The sequence below is a fragment of the Xenopus laevis genome, chromosome 7S (genome assembly GCF_017654675.1).
Source record: "Xenopus laevis strain J_2021 chromosome 7S, Xenopus_laevis_v10.1, whole genome shotgun sequence".
NCBI classification, from domain to species: Eukaryota; Metazoa; Chordata; class Amphibia; order Anura; family Pipidae; genus Xenopus; species Xenopus laevis.
In genome coordinates, this window is record NC_054384.1 from 95,292,926 (window position 1) to 95,310,792 (window position 17,867).

At 41.2% G+C, this 17,867-nt stretch overlaps 1 protein-coding gene across 1 annotated transcript in view; it reads left to right on the forward strand.

The window, feature by feature from the left end:
* bcl3.S (BCL3, transcription coactivator S homeolog) overlaps positions 1-3,566 on the forward strand; it is a 38,585-nt gene extending 35,019 nt beyond the window's left edge. Inside the window, exon 8 of the mRNA XM_041571586.1 lies at positions 2,828-3,566. Within this exon, the coding sequence (XP_041427520.1) occupies positions 2,828-2,968 (141 nt within the window). The 3' untranslated portion in view covers positions 2,969-3,566. The remainder of the gene's footprint in view (positions 1-2,827) is intronic.
* Positions 3,567-17,867: the final 14,301 nt, after the last annotated feature.

Sequence of the window (17,867 nt, forward strand, 5' to 3'; positions counted from 1 at the left end):
CAAGCAGTATTAGTAGTGAGAAGTGATTGTTGGCTTTAGCGGTTAAAAGGTCATTAGTCAGTCGAGTCAGGGCAGTTTCCGTGGAGTGTTGTGGCTTAAAACCAGATTGTAGGGGGTCCAGCAGGTTATTGTCAGAGAGGAATGAGGTAAGTCGGTTGTAGACTAGGCGCTCAAGTAGTTTAGAGATGAAAGGTAGCAGAGAGATAGGTCGGAGGTTGTCAAGATTGGAGGGATCAAGAGAGGGTTTTTTCAGGATGGGGGTGACAAGAGCATGTTTTAGTTGAGAAGGAAACAGTCCAGTTGAGAGGGAAAGATTAAATAGGTGAGTTAAGGCTTTGATTAGACACGGATTGGTATTGCGGAGAAGTTTTGAGGGAATTGGATCAAGCGGGCAGGTGGTAAGGTGAGAAGAGGCCAGAAGCTTTGAGACTTCCTCATCAGTGACAGGGGTGAAGGAGCACAGGAGGGACTGGGGAGTGTGGAGGGAGGGTGGTGGAAGTCTAGGGGGGTTGAGTAGTGTAATGTCCCTTCTGATAGTGTCAATTTTGTTTTTGAAGTGCTCAGCAATATCTTGAGCAGAGACAGATGTGCATGGAGGGGGTGGAGAAGGGGAAAGGAGAGTGTTAAAGGTGGAGAAAAGTTGTGCTGGTTTTTTAGAAAGGGAGTTAATGAGTGAAGTAAAGTATGTTTGTTTGGCTTGGAAGAGGCTGGTGTTAAAGGAGCGCAGGGCAGATTGTGAGTGTCTTTGGAGCGCTTTTGTATGAGCAGTATGCCAAGGTTGAAGTGGTTTGGGTCTAGAACGTTTAGTTTTTAAAGGAGCAAGCTCATTTAGGGCAGTGGTGAGAGTACTATAGTAGACAGAGGTAGCCACATTAGGACATGAGATGGCTGAGATATTAGAGTGAAGAGAGTCAAAGGAAGAAGAGAGATGTGACACGTCTATAGCTTGCAAGTCACGGTAGGTACGTGTTTGGGGAATAGCAGGGGGTGAGGAGGGAGTTAGTGAGAGTTAAAATGTGAGCATATTGTGATCAGAGAGGGGAAATGGTGAGTTAGTAAAATTGGTGGTTGAACAGAGTCTGGTAAATATGAGATCCAGAGCATTACCATTGGAGTGAGAGGGGGAGTCTGAGCACAAAGATAAGCCTAGGGAGGAGGTTAGTGAAAGAAGTTTAGAGACAGAAGAGTTGTTAATGTTGTTAACGGGTATATTAAAGTCACCTAATATGATGGATGGTATGTTAGATGAAAGAAAGTAAGGAAGCCAGGCAGCAAAGTTGTCCAGAAATTGTGCAGTTGGTCCTGGTGGTCGATATATAACAGCAATGCACAGTGAAACCGGAGAAAAGAGCCTAATGCAGTGAGCCTCAAATGAGGAGAATGATAAAGAGGGAACAGGTGGAAGAACTTTAAAAGTACAGCGGGGAGAGAGAAGCAAACCTACCCCACCTCCAGGTCTGTTACCAGGTCTGGGAGTATGAGTAAGGTGTAGGCCCCCATAGGACAGGGCAGCAGGTGAGGCGGTGTCAGTAGGAGAAAGCCAGGTTTCAGTAAGTGCGAGTAGGTTAAAGGAATTTGCAATGAAATGGTCGTGTATAGCGGTGAGTTTGTTGCAGACAGATCTGGCATTCCAGAGAGCACAGGAAAGATTAACTGGGTTTTTGGGTATAGGAGTAAGAGTTCTGTACTGTTGGAATTTGCTCCGGAGAGAAGGAGCTCGTGGTCGTGATATAACTGGGATGGGGTAAGGGCCAGGGTTTGGGGAAATGTCCCCAGCTGCCAGCAATAGAAAGGAAAGAAAGACTAAGTGTGAGTGGGATTTATAAGTCCTTCGTTTGTATGAAAAGGAGGAGTTTTGTGGAATAGCTAAACCGAGTACTTTATAAACTTCATGTGTGGAGAGGGAAGGAGAGGAGAGTACAGAGGCTGAGATTTGTATAGAAGTGGGACTTGCCGGAGGAGGTAGTGAAAAATGTTTTATGAAGCATGAGAGTGAAAGGAGGAGAAATGCAGGATAAAGCATGTTTGGAATAAGAAGTAACAAACTAGCAGGTACAAACAAATCTGTTTTCTTCTTATCCCAGATGGTTCACTGTTGATTGCAGGGGAATCCGGTTCCTTTTGCCTTGTCAATGCCTTGTCCAGCTGTCTTGTTTAACTGTCATTTCTAAGCACTTGAGAAATTTTAGCACTTAGGAAAGGTTAGCACTCGTGCCATGCCCCAGACACGAGTGCCATCCCCAATACTGGGTCTGAATTTATATGTAGCTGATTGGGAAAACCAGAGCCTAATTAATCAATTAATCAATTAAATAGCTAGCAAAGGGCAGAGTTTTACAGACACCAGAACCAGGTTTGGGGCTATAAAAATATCTCTTGTTCACTGAGGAGGGGACACAGATGTGTGCTTTAGATATTTATCAAAGAACTAAAGTAGAATAGGCCTGACAGACAAAAGTTATTGGGGTTAACAAATACAAGTAGGGATATAGCAGAATTACCAGAATAAACAGTTGCAGTATATGGATATGGCAGTATGTGGATATAGCAGAATTACCAGAATAAACAGTTGCAGTATATGGATATGGCAGTATGTGGATATAGCAGAATTACCAGAATAAACAGTTGCAGTATATGGATATGGCAGTATGTGGATATAGCAGAATTACCAGAATAAACATCAGATCATTGTTCTGCTGTGCAGTAATCTGGCGTTCACATTGGCCAGGCTTTCTGAAGACCCTCTCTTCCATATCACCATTTGGGGGAGTTAAAGCAGAGTAGAATGTCCCTTTATGACGTCAAAACGTTGATTCTTTTTTCCCAGATTTCAGATATTGTGAGGGGCAAATCTTCCTCCCCACGGGATATGAAGGAGAGATTCAGGGGAGAATTCAAAAACAGCGCTGTTTCCTCATCTCCACAAAGAGCGACACCAGGATATAACCCTGCCAGATCCCCGACATGAGGAAGCCATTCATTCCCCTTTATATATGAAAGACATTCAAACCTGGAAATGACTTGATCTATCCTTTGGTACCCCCCATGCCAAGTACAAGAGGTTCCTGCACTGTGGAGAATTATGATGGTTCAACATCAAAAGTTTTCTGCTCTTTAATGATGGCAAAGACAATATTTGGGTTAGAGAACTGGGAATCACAAAAATACACAAAGAACCCTGTTCTCCTCTCCATCCTGCTTTGAGTACCATTGCTGAAACAGAATAATTCTTATCTTAGGTCTTTAGCGCCCAGTTCAGCACTTAGAACTACTCCTAAGACCTGCATCTGAATTCCAAGGATTTTTTGGTGACCCTTGAATTTTCTTTGTGCCAGTGATTCTACATGTTTACCAATTAAACCTCTCCACAATTTTGCATGGACACCAACTCCACTACTACAAAGTAACATGAACCAATAGCCAGAGCCTTGTATTTTATATCCAATTCATGTTTTAAAAAAAATAGAAACCTTCAGGTCTGCGTTGGGTGTGTCAGGTGACACAATGATTATCATTTAAAAAGTTATTTAATATTTTTTGTCATTAATAAATATTTTTATACTAAACGGACTCCGTTTTATGCTCAGAAAGGGAATTTTATTTCCTATATTAGGATTCACTTATCAAAGATTAATAGCCCCCTGTGTTTATATGATATCCCAGAATTTCTTGCTTACTTTTCAACAGGGTGGATAGTTTTTGGCAACGTCTTATAATTCTGTTTATGTGAGAGCAGTGTAAGGTTCAGCCACATTTCTTCAACATTTACGTTTTAACCATGAGAACCCAATTCTAGGAGTGTCACCCAGACATAAAAATCTGTATAATAAAAGTCCTTTTCAAATTAAACATAAAATCCAAATTCTTTTTTTTATTAAAGCGTTCATAACTGTTGTAAACTCATTTCAAAATCTCAGCTGTCAATCAAATATTGTCTGCCCCTCCTCAATGCCTTAGGCATAGAGGCGGAGCAGGCAATTACTTTCACTTTCCATTCAGCACTTCCTAGATTTAACTGCACCCCCCACATTCCCCCTCTCTCTTTACCATTTATTTGTGTAACCAGGGCATGGGGATGGACATCAGGTCCCCCATTCTGGCGCACAAACAAGACTTTGAGATGATGCAAGGCTTGCCTTAATAATAGAGTAGACAAAATGGCTCCTGCCTGCTTGTTATAATTATGAATTCCCAGCCTGAAGGAGACAAGATTCAAATAATTTATATAGTGTAATTAAAGTTTATTTTGCTTGACTAATGTGATAAAATAGGATTTGGAGTGATTTTTTCAGATGACAGGTCCCCTTTAAGAAGTAAAAAACATGATATCCAATAAGTATGAGTGGGACTCTGTAGGCCCAATGTAACCACAACTACAATAGCACGTATAACCTATGGGAGCCAGTTTGACCCCAATATTTTCACCCCCCCCCTCCAAAGACATATCCAGATGGATTACCCTATTGCATCAAAAATTATGAGAAAGTCTGCATTTCGTTAACATCAAATCCTGTTTTGAATACATTTTAATTTGTCAACTCCACTTGTCCATGATGTTTGGATTTGGGGACAACTTTCCAAAAACAGAAAAAGTGGTGTAATTTAGCTGAATCGAAACCAAATCATTGAACTCAGTGTAAGGACACAGAGTCCCTGTTTTTGGAAACATGCCTCTGTGTTTTTGGCTTCTCTTCGGGCAAAATATGGACAATTAGCATAACAAGTCAGAGAAATGTGGAATGGTCTTTCCATAACCAGGTAAATGTCTTTATATAATGTCTGATACATCCTCAGTTGATCTGAACGTTGGTTCTTTTATAGCCGTTAGGTAGTTAATGTCTCACCCAGAACCATGCTCATTCCTGCCTATTGCAGTTAATTTTGTGGTTGCAGACGACTAACGTACCTTTTAATTAGGTGCTGGCGCTGCTCCAGGGGAATCCCCCGTTGCTCTCGGGAAAAATAAGAGTCTGCAGAGGTTCCATAGTTGCAGTTAATGTATAGTCACAGATAATTCAAAAGCAGAGCAAAGTGTTCTCAAGGTTTAGTAGCCCATAGCAGCCAATCAGCAGGTTAGTGATGAGCTGTCTGAAAGCAAACATCTAGTCAAGTGGAGCAGCATCATCATTGTGCAATCTGAATAGGAAGAGACCAATTTTAGTTTTAAAAAATAGATATTTGGCTCTTGAATTTATCAGAGGTGGATTTTTGCCTCCCCTAGTAACTGGCCGCTCACTGCTGCCCGAGGCAAGGTTCTTAATGTGGCAGATGCAGCCATGTGGCCATGACACAAGACCAACTGGTTGGGTGATTAGGAGGCAGGACCACCATCAGAAATCACAGGGCCCCATACAACAAAATTTCCTGGGCCCCCTGGGCTGAGCCCACCGCAAGCCACACCTACGGGTCCGCCCCCCACCACACAATATAAAAACAAAAAAATATTGGTGGCTAGGGTTCCCATATGTTAATAAAAAGATATTGGTGGTCAGGGCCCCCTATTAAAGAATATTGGTGGCTAGGACCCCACATGAGAAAAAAAAAATTGGTGGCCAAAATCGGTGGCCAGGCCCCCCCCCATTATAAGAAAATTGGTGGCCATGGCCCCTTAAACGTCCATACCTTCCCGAAGTCAGCAGCTCTCAGAAAGATGGGAGGCCCGGCTAATCAAGTAAGTGTGGCGTGGCCGGGCCCCCTTACCCTCAGGGCCCCCTACAACTCTCGCACTGTCCCCCCCTGATGGCTGCCCTGTTAGGAGGCCCATTGGCATCTGTATCCACCAGAATATTTCCTGGTAACTTGGAGAGTTTGACTAAAGGTGGCCATAGGTGCAACAATAATATCTTGACCTTGTACGTTATATAGTGTGTCTATGGCGAAAGACAAGCCAAACCGATATCAAAAAAAGACTTGGATATAGGTCGGCTCGTCGATCGGGCTGGCCAGAAAATTTTGAACGGGCACCTCTGAAGGCACCAAAACTTCAGCCATTGTTAGTGCTGAATCGTAACATACAGGTAGAATGCTATTGTTTCTATCTATTTATCTGACGATTCAGCTCTAACAGTATTGAAAATGAAAGATCTTTCCTGTGACCATTGGACCATCATAATTGTAACGTCTGTTGCCACCTTAAGACGGAATATGTGGTGAGCCTGTCACATTTACACAATACTTGAACAAAATAGGGCTCATGTATCAGGCAGTGGCAGTCCCTGCACCTTCCTCGCTGTCAGTTGTGCATAACGACACCACTTTCATTAAAAGTACTTCCAACAAAATAGACTCCTTGCGCTTCTGTATAGTTGTACCTGGTGCCTCTCAGTCCATGGAATTCAGTACTGCAGTAAAATATATATATATATATATATATATATATATATATATATATATATATATATATATATATATTGAAAAAGGTCCCCAGGTCGGACCGAAACGTCGGATTATGATGATATTTTCACAATAAATGACAAGATTTTTTCACCTGACATACAGTGTGTGCTGATCCTTTCTACAACATACATACTTCAATTGATCTTGCACCACTGGAATTACCTTCGTCTGGAGTGCTGGTACTGTGGGAAAATATATATATATATATATATATATATAAGTCCCATGGGTGTCCGCACTCTTTTCTCTTAGTTTGCTGAGGTGCACGATCAAATATTGTATTATATATGATGAAGGGATCAGCACACTCATTTGTAGATGAATCAAACGTGCTTTTATTTAACACAGCATTGTGTCCTTATATATATATATATGTATATATATATAAAATGATTGTCCTTGAGATTGCATTTTGCTCACTGTACTTGTGGACCTACATGTTAACTGATGGGTTTCTAAAGCATACCAATAAGCAAAAGGAATGCACATGACAAGTGCAGCGTCGAGTCTGTACCCCTCCCCTTCTGATCAAAACCCCATACCTACTGCCCAATGAAACACACACACCACTGGTTTGGAAAGAGATGGCCGCAGTTGTTTATTTAACAAAGTAATACCATACTTAACATGTATAACATATCTAACTTAACAAGCAGTTTGTATAACAAACCATTTTGCCTCAACTGGTAAGATTGGTTTCTCCTCCATCTCCTAAACCAGGCTGCCTAACTTTCCCATGAGGACCCAGGCCTACCAGGCTACATCCAATCGCTGTGAGATACCCCATTTTAACTCCCCTTGGGGGTCCTTGTAAAGGCACCCTCCGCCAACTGCGACAGCAAACACACCTAACTACAGGGATGGGGGGGCCGGATGCTGCGTCCTGCTGCTCCCACGACCTGGCGCCGACTGGTGAGTATCTTGTGCGGCTCTGCCTCCTCTGTCGATCCTGGGAACCTAACAGCCAATCCCAGCGCCCCATACAAAAAGGGGACGGGGAGTGGCCCTCTCCTATCCCGGTCAGGCCCTGCTTCCCCTTTACGCCTTATTGGGTCCCATTACAGTCATTCTCTAAACAGGCATGTTACATTTGTGATTGACCTTACACTCTGAAATAGGTACTTTCTGCCCTGCCGTAATGCTCATAAAAAGTGAAAATATAAAAGTCCCTATTATCAAGGGAAAATTGATTTCAGTGGTAAATGTTTACATTATTTCATGACATACACAACCTATTATAAATTATATCATTGAATTTCCCTACAACCAGCAGAACGCTCGGGTTTTGGGGCTATTAGATAAGTATATTCTTATAGTATAGGTGTGCCATCTAGTGTTGGAATAACAGATAAGCAACAGAAGATCATTTACTATATTAACAATATGAACAATATAAATAGCAAATGGATAATGGTTCGACTTTTACTGCTTTTTATAACTGCACATCTTCCTGTTGACCCAGTTTCTCCCTTCCTGAACCCTAATATACCATCTCTCAACTGGGCACACCTCCAAACTTTTTTCACTTTAAAGCTGATTTAAACGTACCCAAGTTTAATTCAGAAACCCTTCCCTTTACTCGGATAAACCCAAAAATAATTAAATGTGATAATGATCTATAAGCACAGAGATCATTGGTTGACGTTCTCCCCAGGAGGAGGCAGGAGGAGATGAAAGCTAGGGTCGGAAACCAAGTCAACCAGGAACATTTGTGTATTAATGTATTTCTATTCTTCAGACCCCTAGGTGATACATCCAGCAACACCAGTGTCCCCTTTTGCCTCAACTTCCTTCTTTCATTTCCCCCTTCCTTCAGTTAACCTTCTCTGGTATTTTCCAGCAGACCATGGGTTTATTCTGGTAACAATGGCAGCTCATACAGGTCTCTTTAAAGGGGAAGTTCCCTTAAAATACATTTTAAGCAGTATTTTAAGACAGTTTGCCATTCTTCTTCATTTTTTACATTTTTAGTGCTTACTTTCTGTTGCAAGGGGACAGTGATTTGTAAGGAAGATGAACAGAAGAGTCTTTCATTAGAATGAAAAGCAGGGAAGATAAGAATCACAATAAAAGTGTAACCACTTTGAGCAATTGCTTTCTTTCATGGTCTTAAAGGGCATGTAAAGCCTAAAATAGAATAAGGCTAGAAATGCTGTATTTTGTATACTAAATATAAACATGAACTTACTGCACCACAAGCCTAATCAAACAAATAATTTATGCTTTCAAAGTTGGCTACAGGGGGTCACCATCTTGAAACTTTGTTAAACATCTTTGCAAGACTAAGACTGTGCACATGCTCAGTGTGGTCTGGGTTGCTTATGGGTTCGTCATAAACAAAGCTGCTTGAGTTCTGCATGGCTGGGAAGTAAGGAGGGGGCTCCCCCTGCTGTTCATAAGTATGATTGTTTCCCTGCTCAGCAGTTAGGGACCGTCTGACAATTCCTATCCACAGCAGTAAATGAAGGGAGAATTTCACTGCATACAGTCAGGTTTCTTATAAAAACAGTACACATTTTTTAATGAAAGTATATAGGAGATAGGTTTCTTTTTCATTAAAGAAAGTAAAAATGGGATTTTATTTTTTTGCCTTTACATGCCCTTTAAGGAAGAAGTCATAGGGTGTTTCTTAAAGGGGTTGTTAACCTTTAATTTAACTCTTAGTATGATTTAAAGAGTGATATTCTGAGACAATTTGGAATTGGTTTTCATTTTTTTATAATTTGTGGTTTTTGAGTTATTTAGTTTCCAGTTTCAGCAATTTGATTGCTAGGGACCAACTTACCCTAGTAATCATGCATTTATTTGAATAAGAGACTGGAATATGAACAGGAGAGTTCTTGAATAGAAAGGCAAGTAATAAAAAGTAGCAATAACAGTACATTTGTAGCCTTACAGAACAGTTGTTTTTTTAGATAGGGTCAGTGACCCCTGTTTTAAAGCTGTAAAGAGTTAGAAGGCAAATAATTAAAAAAATTATTAAAAAAATATGAGGACCAGTTGAAAAATTGCTCAGAAATGGCCATTCTATAACATACTGAAAGTTACCTTAAAGGTAAACAACCCCTTTAAAGCCCAACTAGTCAAGCCTAGTCGCCCTGTGGTGTTCATAAGAACCAGTGGCCATATAGCACATTCACCCCTAGGAGTAGCTTTAGAGACACCAGTACTCACATTAATCGTAATCACTCCAACCCCAGTATAAAATGAAAGGCACAAGGAACGGAAGCACTGAACCAAAAGGTCAAGTGTGAAGAAGATTTCAGGGTTGGGCAAAGAATAGTCAGTAAAATCCAATATTGCGAGCAATTTCACGGATCAGCAGACAGCGGTGGTTTTAAAAGGCTTTATTTCCCCAACAATTCACCTAACGCGTTTCGTGAGTCACCACACGTACTCACAGGCATGCCACGAAACGTGTTAGGTGAATTGTTGGGGAAATAAAGCCTTTTAAAACCACCGCTGTCTGCTGATCCGTGAAAATGCTCACAATATTGGATTTTACTGACTGTCGAGTCTACCAAAGCTGCGGGTTCAGGACACTGCACCCGGACCAGCGACTTCTAGCGGTGAGTGACCTGTATATATTGAATGCCTGTGATTATATATTGAATAGTTGAAAGGTCCAGGATCCGAATTAATCAATTTCACAGAAGGGGGAATAGAGTTTGTTGTATGGTCATTGGGCAAAGAACAGTCAACAAGAGGTCACATTTCCAGTATGTGAAGGGGAAGTTTAATTGGGTTCTCGCACAATCTGCATCTAGGGATCTATCAGTGGTAGGAGAGGCCACAATGTTGGTGTGAACTTTAGTAGGGAGTTTCCTTACCTCGTATCAGTCCAACAAGTCTCTTCTCCTCCACTTCATTAGTCACATCCACATCTGTTTTCCTCCTCCCCAGCTCATCATTCTCTTCCTTAGTGTTTCACTCCCTTCCTATCAGTTTCTCTGTCTTTATCCATCCTCCCATATCGCCCATCTGTCCTCAGGTTCAGCAGCTCCCTCCGCACACATTCCATCCAATTCTTGCTAATGCTCTACCTTTCCCCATAATATAAACCTCTACCTCCAACTCATCTGTCCTTTATAATATACAAACCAATCCCCATTCATTAACATCATAGTAACAGAGGTTGTTATATGGGGGCAGTGTATGTGCCTGGAATTTATGGGGCGGCAACTAGGTAGATGTGACTTTTGGATCTGATTAGTTAGTGGCATGCAGAGTGCCAGATTGACCCTTTAATGGTCTCTTAGTTAAACAACGCAATACCAGGGCCGTGGCTGGTTCTGAAGTTCTGCCCCACCCATGAATTTAAATTGGGAAAGGAGATGTGAAGGATTAGTTGGAATACTAGGTAGTAGTGAGTCATCAGGCAGCTTTCTCATGCAAAAATTAGTACTGGCAGATGCAGAAGGCAATTTACCCCCCTGGTATGTTATTGCCCTATCAAAGTACTTCTCTGTCAAAGCAGCAGTGAGCTGACCTGATGGGGACAATCGAACAGCACAGAAGACATTACTGTCACTTAGCCAATCATTTGAGGGGAAGCAGACCCCACAGGGGGACCACTGCAAGATTGGGCATTGTAAGGACCCATGTTCCCCCCACCACTACTGCCCTGGCCCAAGCAGATGGGCCCATGGAGGACAAGTCACATCTCTACAGACTTAACAAAGTGCAAGCAAATATGAATTCACATTTTTCACATTCATAATACTGTTTCCATTATTTTCCTCGATAACATGGTACTGAGCAGTGTCAGAATTTTAGGTACTGGGTCTCACAGCAAACCTATTTTGCTTGACCTCCTACAATCTAGAGCCCCCCCCCCCTGTAGTAACTGTTTTCAAGCTGCTAGGGAATAACATTGCTATGTCACCTTTGACATCTTGGGTTTGATTCATTCCAGAGCATTGTGTGCATGGAGTTTGCATGGGATTTCCCCGTGTGCTGGTTCTTCCTCAAACAGTCAAAAAACAAATACTTAGCACAAAATCAATTCTTTAGAGTGATACTGTCATGGGAAAAAAAGTTTCTTTCAAAACTCATCAGTTAATATTGCTGCTCCAGCAGAATTTTGCACTGAAATCCGTTTCTCAAAAAAGCAAACAAATTTTTTTATATTTAATTTTGAAATCCAACATGGGGCTAGACATATTGTCAATTTCCCAGTTGCCCCAAGTCATGTGACTTGTGCTCTGATAAAATTCAATCACTCTTTACTGCTGTACTGCAAGTTGGAGTGATATCACTGAAATCCATTTTTCAATAGAGCAAATGGATTTCTCTATATTTAATTTCGAAATCTGACATGGGGCTAGACATATTGTCAGTTTCCCTGGTAACCACAGTCACGTGACTTGTGCTCTGATAAACGTCAGTCACTCTGAAAGCACACGACCAGGCAAAATGACCTGAGATAGCTGCCTACAGATCAATATGACAACTAAAAAAATACACTTGTTGGGTTAGGATTTAAATTTTACATGGTGTAATTTAGAAATAAAAAACTACACCATAAAAATCATGACAGAATCTCTTTAACAAAGTCTTAGTAGATCACATCCACTGCCATCCCAGAGTCTAGTTTTACATTTAAATGCTCCTGGGCCTGCAATGATCTGTTGCACAAACGATAGTATTGTGTTTTGGAATTTATTCTAATGCAGATTGGCACAATGGCCTAATGTATTCCAGCTCATAGTCTGAGGATGTTTCAAAGGCATAGGGCACAGGTATGAGATATTTTTATTTGCACACATCACTAGAGAAAACATCACGTACAGTTTAACCTGAGGACATGTTAAAGGCACTGATAAGCCATGCTTTGTATAGACTCTTTGGGAGTTACAATCTCATAACTGAAACAGACTTCCTTATGCAATGTGATTGTGATATTCTCCAAATAAAAGTTCATTGCTCTAAGTTAATGAGTTAACTCTGGATTGGATGTTTTCCCCATAAACTGTGCGATTATTGAAGTGTCACTTACAGCAGTAGCACAAGCTTTGGTTTCAGATTCCGGTATTTCCAGTTTGTATGAACTGGCGATGATCATCGTTGGAAGTGTTTACTTTTGCCTGAAAACAATGTGTTAAATTGGTTACAACAGTTGCAAGTGGAACACAGTTTTATTTTATTTGCTGAAAATGTCTGGAAATGAATCTGAATAAAATGGATTGCTTTAGGTCTCTGCATTCCTGCAGCCAACCCCATAAACACAGTGTTGACTGTATTTGCCCCCAAACTCTAATCTACTGGCAGACAGTAGAGCACTGATCTTCATTCATTTTTAGTGGAATAATTATAATTTGTGCTCTTTTCCTTCCTCATCCACTTCAAACCCCTTCTGTAGGATGGTCCTTTTTTAAAAAAAAGCTTGGGGTTGGCACACCTAGGGGGTCTGAATGCCAAAAGCTCTAGAAATTCAAGTTTTTTTTTACTATAAAATCGGAATTTTCAATGGAAGCTCAAATTTTTCAAGATATATTATACCGAGGATGGAAAGAGTCTGAACCCTAAAATCTCAGACCTGCAGAGGTTGTATATACAGTAAATCAATGGGAGAGGTCCCTTTCCTATTTGGAAGTTAATGTGGTCTGCTCTGGAATTAACCCCAAAATCCAACTATTTTGGACTATCTGGAAATAATCTAAAAAATTCGGGCTTTTAGCCAGAAAAAAATCAAGCGATTTGGCAAAAAACTCATAGGATAAGGATTATGCTAAATTTTTTCGTTTGTCCCCGATCCAATTAAATCATTCTTTTTTTAATAATATATAAGGTCCAATCATGGATTCTAGTTTGGCTGGCCTTTTTTTTGTTAAAATAATGAGAAAAATTTGGATTTTGATATAAAAGCCCCCCCCCGTGTTGGTACCCAAGGTTATCGGATCCATCAAGGTCATCCCTCCAGTCCAGTGATCCCCAACCAGTAGCTCGTGAGCAACATGTTGCTCCCCAACATGTTGCTCTCAGCGGGCCTTAAAGCAGATGCTTATTTTTGAATTTCAGTTTTCAATTTCAGTTTTGGTTCTATTAAAAACAGATGTACTGCCAAATGGAGCCCCCTGTAGGCTGCCAGTCCACATAGGGGCTACCAATAGCCAATCATAGCCCTTATTTGGCACTACCAGAAACATTTTACATGCTAGTGATGCTCCCCAACTCTTTTTACATCTGAATGTTGCTCACGGGTGAAAAAGGTTGGGGACCCCTGCTCCAGTGTATACCCCAAAATTTACTGACATACAAGTCAATGGTTCTGGCCAATGTGGTGCTAGATGGGCTATTGTCTTAACAGCCAAAGTCAAGTTTTCAAAACTAATATAATTGCTTCTGTGTGTAGCTTTGGGGATAAAGGATCAGCACCTAACTCACAGTCTTCAACCCCCCCCCCCCCGAGCTGCTTGGATTTGTTCAGTTACCAGCTGGTTGGTGCTCACTATACAATATTGCAGCTGGGTTTCCCCTTGGGAGTAACACTCATGCACCATGGACTTTACTGAACCTGTATCGGAAAAAACATGAAAGTAAATTCTATTTACATTATTTGCCCTTTTTTTCAGCTCAAAGAGTGCGGGCAGAGGTTACAGCTGCACGTGGCTGTTGATAAATATAGTTTTATCAGAGCAAGGTCCATTTGGAGTTTGGAATTGGGGTGGCTCTGCAGATAAGGAGCCAGGTCAGATTCTACTAGCTCTTTGCTTACAGCTAATCTTTGTGCTGCTTTCAAAGGGAAAGTTCACATTAAATCAGGAATTAATAATGCTCTTCTTCAGATGTACAAATATTCCAGCTGGGTTCCTAAAGGGCCACTACATGCTCTGGTTCTTTTCTAAATACCCTTGTTCTTTCAGTATGTGCAGGAGGTGTGATACCTGCATTAGGCTTGGGTGAAGTCTTTCATACTGGGTTAATATTAAGTACAAACACTAGCACACAGAGGTTTTTGTGGGCAAGAACTTGTGGCTGATCAGTGGGTCTATGTAACTTATTGGTTCTATGGAAGTGCAATAATGTACTTGGATCTAACAAATTGAACGCCACCACTAAATGCAACATTTGCAGAATTATTTATGTGCAGTATTGGTCTTTCAGATTGTTGAAGGGGTTGTTTAGTATGTTGTAGAGAGTGATAGTCTAAGACAATTTTCAAAATGACTTTTATTTTTTATTATCTCTGGTTTTTGAGTTATTTATCTTTTTATTACCATGCAACCATGCATTATTATTATTATTAACAAGTATTTTTAGAGTGCAGCACTGTAAAATGAACGTGCTTATACAAAGATATCACATGAATTACAGTATAACATACAGAGTTACATACATAACAACCAGTACAGGTACAAAAGGCAAGGAAGGCCCTGTGCAAAAGAGCTTGATTTGAACGGGAGACTAGAATATGAATAGGAGAGGTCCTGAATAGAAAGATGAGTAATAAAAAGTAGCAAAAACAGTACATTTGTGTTTTTAGAGGGGTCAGTGACCCCAATTTCAAAGAAAAAAAGGCAAATAAAAAAAAACTGTGATGTGTGGTGCTGTGGGATCTCATTGGCCAAGACCTGCTCAACCTGTATGAGGTCAAAGGTAGAATAATTCAGTTTTTGAGGGAAGGAACAATCCTTATCTTTTATAAGCAGAAGGGGAAAGACATGACCTTAAAAATTGGCCGTCGCTCTCCTGAATGAGGACTACAATATTCCCGCCAAGGTTCTAATCAACAGGCTGAAGGCTGTCATTGGGCAGATCATCCACTTGAACTGGCATTCCTGGCCACAGGCTTGCAGATAACCACTCATTAGAGACATGATCCACTACATCAATGATCCAAGTAAACACGGCCATGGTCATTCTTCATCAGGAAAAAGCATTTAATCTCATGTCTTTGTAATCAACTGGACAATTGACCCCTTTCTAGTTTTGTCGGGAGTCAGACAAGGTTGCCCTCTCTCCCCTCTGATTTTCTTTTGTTACGTAGAGCTCTTGGCTAAGGGTATCAGATGTGATCCTGAAAGCGATCACTGCAGTGCTCTGCTAGGACTCTCTAGATCCAGAACTTGTCCAGACCTACAAGGTTAAAATCAGGAGCTAAAATCAACCACGAGAAGTCAGAGACCTTGCCCTTCAGAGAGTGGAACCTTACATCCAACACCGTCCCCTTTTCCATCAAGTCTGACTTCATCATCAGAAGGGTTATTTACTAAAACCCACATTTTTATGTTCTGGGTTTTAAAAGGGAAAACAATTTATTGTGGAAAAAAAATAAAATTTTTCAAGATTTATTATACCCCAAGACTGTTAAAAGTCTGAATCTGAAAATACTCAAAAATCTCAAACCTGCTGAAGTCATGTAGAAGTCAATGGCAGATGTCCGTATTACAATTAGAAGATATCATGATTAAGCTGGATTTCCGGCGAAAATCTGATAAAGATAGTTTTTCAGGCATCAAAAGCAAAGAATTTGTACTATTACATTTTTTAACGATTTTATCGAGTCTTTTACTGCACCAAATTTTTGGAGATATTTTACTGATAAATAAGGTGAAATTGTGGATGCAAGTTTAGCTGAATTTGTTTTAATAAGATAATGAGAAAATATTCAGTTTTAGTAAATAACCCCCTTCGAGTTTGGTTTTGTGGTTTGGAGTTCACTAGGGTGAACAAGTGGGGCAGCTCCTACCCTTACAACTGGAACATCCCTTCTTTTTACCTGGATGCTACAAAGTTTGTGAGGGAACACCAAGGGGCACGTTTACTAAGGGTCGAATATCGAGAGTTAATTAACCCTCGATATTCGACCATCAAAGTAAAATCCTTCAACTTCGAATATCAAAGTCAAAGGATTTACAGCAAATACTTGGATCGAACGATCAAAGGAAAAATTGTTCGATCGAACTATTGAATCCTTGCGAATCGAACGTTTCAAAGGAATTTAATCCATCGATCAAAGGATTTCCCTTCGATCAAAAAAAGCTGAGAAAGCTTATGGGGAAGGTCCTCATAGGCTAACATTGATGCTCGGTAGGTTTAAAGTGCTGAAGTAGGTAGTCGAAGTTTTTTTTAAAGAGACAGTACAAACTAAACGATTTTTAGTTTGAATCTTTCGATTCGAAGTCGTAGTTGAAGGTCGAAGTAGCCTATTCGATGGTCGAAGTACCCAAAAAAAAATGACGAAATTCGAAGTTTTTTTTTACTTCGAATCCTTCACTTGAGCTTAGTAAAAGTGCCCCCAACTGTAGGGGGTCAAGGCTGAATTTTGGAAACCAAAGAAAATCCACAAGTTGGAGTCTATTCCAGGGCTCCCATGTGTCACTGCAAAGCCTCCCTGGGAAAATGTTTCTTTAGACAGACTGACTAACCAGCACAGGGACATTGCACCGACCCCACTCACCTATCCCCTTTCACTTCCCCTCTGTTTGTTTTATGATGTCTAGATCATTCTATCTCTGAAAAGAGTTGCAGTTCAAACATTATTGTTGTAATTAAGTATATTTTTTTTCAATAAAAACTTGGTCTTCCCTGATTCTGTGTTTATCGCATACAGCCTCACTCTGTTATGCAGTACCAGGATCTCTCTCATAAACAGGACATCACCTTCTTCCCCACCCTCCCCTGTATTCCCAACCTGTACCTGCTCCCTTTGCCTCTGTTGTTCCAGATTAGATTCTCAACCTCCTATGTACTAGCATTTACAGTATCTGCACCCTGTGGCTGGTCCCCTGCGCTCTCTTCTGTGCCAGACTGTATTCTCACCCTGTGCCTGCTCTCCTCTGTTTCAGACTGCAATCTCATCCTGTGCCTGCTCTCCTCTGTATTAGACTGCATTCTCACTTTGTGCAGGCTACCTTGCCATCTCCTCTGCCAGTCTGTATTCTCACCCTGTGCCTGCTCTACTCTGTACCATAATTCATCTGTACCCTGTGGCTGCTCCCCTGCCCTATACTTTGCCAGACTGTATTCTCACCCTGTGCCTGCTCTCCTGCCCTTTCCTGTGCCAAATTGTATTTTCATCCTGTGCCTGCTCTCCTTTGTACCAGACTTCACTCACTCTGTGCCTGCTTCCCTGTCCTATCCAGTAGCAAACTGAATTCTCACCCTGTACCTGTTTTTCTGTGTACCAGACTTTATTCTCACCTTGTGCCTGCTCCCCTGCCTTTTCCCGGGCCAGACTGAATTTTCACTCTGTGGCCCTTCACATGCCCTCTCCTATGCCAGACTGTATTCTTGCCCTGTACCCTTTCCCCAGCCCTGTCCTGTACCAGACTATTCTCTCTTGGTTCTGCTACCCAGCTATTCCAGCTCTCCTGGGCAATACTTCTGCTCTGTACCTCACCTTGCCCTGTGCTGAGCCCAGTTCTTTATTTTCACTCTCCGGTGCCAGTGCTACACTCGGCTGGCAGGTGCAGCTGACAGTTAATACAGCAGTAGGTGTGTCACTTTCCACAAACAGGAAGAATGAG